Source organism: Cicer arietinum, chromosome 6 (assembly GCF_000331145.2).
Source record: "Cicer arietinum cultivar CDC Frontier isolate Library 1 chromosome 6, Cicar.CDCFrontier_v2.0, whole genome shotgun sequence".
In the NCBI taxonomy this organism is placed as follows: Eukaryota; Viridiplantae; Streptophyta; class Magnoliopsida; order Fabales; family Fabaceae; genus Cicer; species Cicer arietinum.
Genome location: NC_021165.2, coordinates 5,574,043 through 5,575,407, shown reverse-complemented (window position 1 = coordinate 5,575,407; position 1,365 = coordinate 5,574,043). Strand labels below are relative to the sequence as shown.

Below are 1,365 nucleotides of genomic sequence, written 5' to 3'. Positions count from 1 at the left end.
ATGTAGTTGAAATAAAACTTATTTGAAGTTTAAGTATCTATATATTGACTAATTAGGATGGGCATACCATACTAGTATTGATGATATAATATAAGTATAACATTATTCACAAATATACATATATATATATATATATATATAAAGTGTAACCTTTCATAATATTGCTCAATTTTTTTCAAATGTCCTTTTAAAATACATTGTCAATTAAAAAGGAAAATATTTATGTAACTCATATACTTATTAGACACTGTGAGAGAGATGTATATAAAGTGAAATGTGATATATTAATTATCCGATAGAAAAAATAAAATATTAAATAAAAATAGATAAATTGTGAGTGTGCATATATAACTACCAATTTAAGAGCCCCGCCGCTCCTTGGCGGGAGCTCATGCCATCAGCGCATACTAGCAAACAGGTAGCCGAAAACAACGCTAATGTACGCTATGGGACAAATAACTAGATATGAATTATGATCACGCATATACAAGACGATTTATCACTTCTTGGTTTCATGAAAACTTTATTGATAATCTCACACGTCATTTAGCATATTGCTCATCTTATATAGAGGTAAGAATAAGATCACAAAGTGCACACACATGCACCTTTTTATTTTCTATATTCAGTGCATACATACATGCATCTCACAGCAAAAGCGCACACACATATATATATATATATAGAGGTAATTAACCCTTAATTAAGAGGACTAATTAAGCAACCATTAATTGATCATGGGCAAAAAACAACCCTGTAATTGGTTCCACCTTGGCAAGTGAACGTACTTGTCTGATCATCCTTTGGGTAACTATAAGCATCAGGGCACCTAGTCTTAAAATATCTTGAATAATCAGTGGGCCCACAGCTACCAGAATTGCAACAATACTCATCGGTTTTAAAAACCGTACAAGGGTTGTTACAACCGCCTTGAGTTTTAAGTTGAGCAGGACACTGTCCGTTAATATCAGCCGTACATCTTATGCCACGTGTACACCCATTAGATGTTGGACTAAAATCCATAGGAACGTTGAATCCATCCACCAAAGAGATATCGATGAAATCTAAATTGTTGAATTGGTTTAAAGCGAATTCCGCTAATGTGTTGGGCGGTGTACCGTACGCTTGGCAATTTAATAAACCGCCACAGTCGCCGGTTTGGCATCCACCGTGACCCGTACCATCGAAATTACATCCGGTTCGGGCCCAAATACGGGCCGCTGTGGTTCCTGCAGCTACGTTAATGGTCCATGTTTGGCCATTGGTAAGTTGTTTACCGCCGCCTGGTACGGCAGCGGCCCATACGGTGTAGGGGCATTTATTTGTGATGTCAAATGTTGCTGCTTGTGTATGGGCTAGGGAAAG

General features: G+C 36.8%; 1 protein-coding gene across 1 annotated transcript; it reads right to left on the bottom strand.

Moving 5' to 3' along the window:
* Nucleotides 1–495: 495 nt before the first annotated feature.
* LOC101510493 (protein P21-like) lies at nt 496–1,359 on the bottom strand (the record flags this gene model as incomplete). The annotated part of the gene is made up of 1 exon (XM_004503695.4): nt 496–1,359. A coding segment is annotated over one exon (624 nt), but the record flags the coding sequence as incomplete, so codon positions are not given.
* Nucleotides 1,360–1,365: the final 6 nt, after the last annotated feature.